At 31.9% G+C, this 1,472-nt stretch overlaps 1 protein-coding gene across 1 annotated transcript; it reads left to right on the forward strand.

Moving 5' to 3' along the window:
* Positions 1-472: 472 nt before the first annotated feature.
* On the forward strand, positions 473-1,078 carry LOC124895313. Its single transcript, XM_047405748.1, has one exon. It carries the CDS (start codon positions 473-475, stop codon positions 1,076-1,078), a length of 606 nt encoding a protein of 201 aa, XP_047261704.1.
* Positions 1,079-1,472: the final 394 nt, after the last annotated feature.

Below are 1,472 nucleotides of genomic sequence, written 5' to 3' on the forward strand. Positions count from 1 at the left end.
TTTTTGTTTAATTTATTTAAGTTTTCTCCTAAAATTGAAAATCTCTAAAAAAGGGAAGGGAAATGGCATATAGAATAGAAAGTGTGAAGGAAATAAAAATAAGGGTGTTTAAGTGGGAACAAATATGATTAAAAATAATGTTGTTGATCAATATTACTACCAATTTAGGTCGTCATCGAGATTTGGATTTCTGATTTTAACAGTGAAAAACTAAATCGAGATTATAAGACCTTTAGGTTATTATGTCCCGGATAATGGGGAACAGGCGAGAACTACAATTCTCAAAAAAGGTGTTCAGCCATTTAAAATTGCTGAATCTCCTAATGAGTTTGTTAAAAACATCGAATTAGCTTTGAGCTTATCTGATTTGTTATTTAAAGACACAATTCCGCATGTAGCTAATGTAATTTTTGATTATCTGTCTAGTAGCTTTGAGATTTTTGGTGAAAAATTAAATTTGTTGGGTACTAAAATGGATGATGATGATGAGTTCCACAAGATTGTTGTGGTTATTAATCTGGATATGTCGAGCAAACAAATTGGAATTGGGTCAGAAAGATCGATGAGTGCTTGTAGTTTCGTATTAAATAATTTGTATGAAACACTGACGAATGATGGTGACAGTAACAACAGCGAGAAAGAATTTTGTTTACAAGTTGATAGAGTTCAAGAATCTTCTGGTAGGTTTAGCAAAAAGAGAAAATTTGATACAGATATTCAGAGTGAAAAAACTAAAATACATTATGCTTTTGAAGATTTTAATGTTCAGGAAATTTTGAATGCTTTGTTCGACTTCTTCACCTTGGAAAAAGGATTTCTTCATAAAGCTGAGGGCTTTGTTGGGAAAATTCACAAATTTAGGGTTATAAAAAGTGGACTGAAGATTATGAAACTGAAAATGGAAAATGTTGCGGCTTTTGAGTTGGGAGACATATGCCCTGTTTGCTTGAAGATTTTTGAAGAAGAATCAGTCGTGGTGTTCATGCCATGTTCACATATGTTCCATAGGAGATGTGTATTTACATGGCTATCAAACAGCAACACTTGCCCAATATGTAGGGAAGGTTGTTCTGTCTGAGTTATTATTGTTGTTCATTTTTTTTTTTACTATATTTAAAGATAAATTTATGTACGGTCAAATTTCCAATTTGCTTGGGACCAATCGACGCAGAATTATTATTATAATTATTATTGTTGTTGTTGTTGGAAAAGGTTATTTTTATTTTCTATTCATTATTTACCGTCAATACCATTGGGGCAAAGCTATAATGGACGAATGTGGTTAGTATCGAAATTACATATATAGAGAGAGTATATTAATATTCCATTATATTTAAATTATATACATATATTATACCCAACCCAATACCAAATCTCAACCCCCAACTACAGGCCCAACCCATTCCCATTATAATATATATTACGCCAAGTGCCTAACCCTAATCACTTTCACTAATCAGTAGATAGTCACA

This window comes from Capsicum annuum, unplaced genomic scaffold (genome assembly GCF_002878395.1).
Source record: "Capsicum annuum cultivar UCD-10X-F1 unplaced genomic scaffold, UCD10Xv1.1 ctg81240, whole genome shotgun sequence".
Classification (NCBI taxonomy): Eukaryota; Viridiplantae; Streptophyta; class Magnoliopsida; order Solanales; family Solanaceae; genus Capsicum; species Capsicum annuum.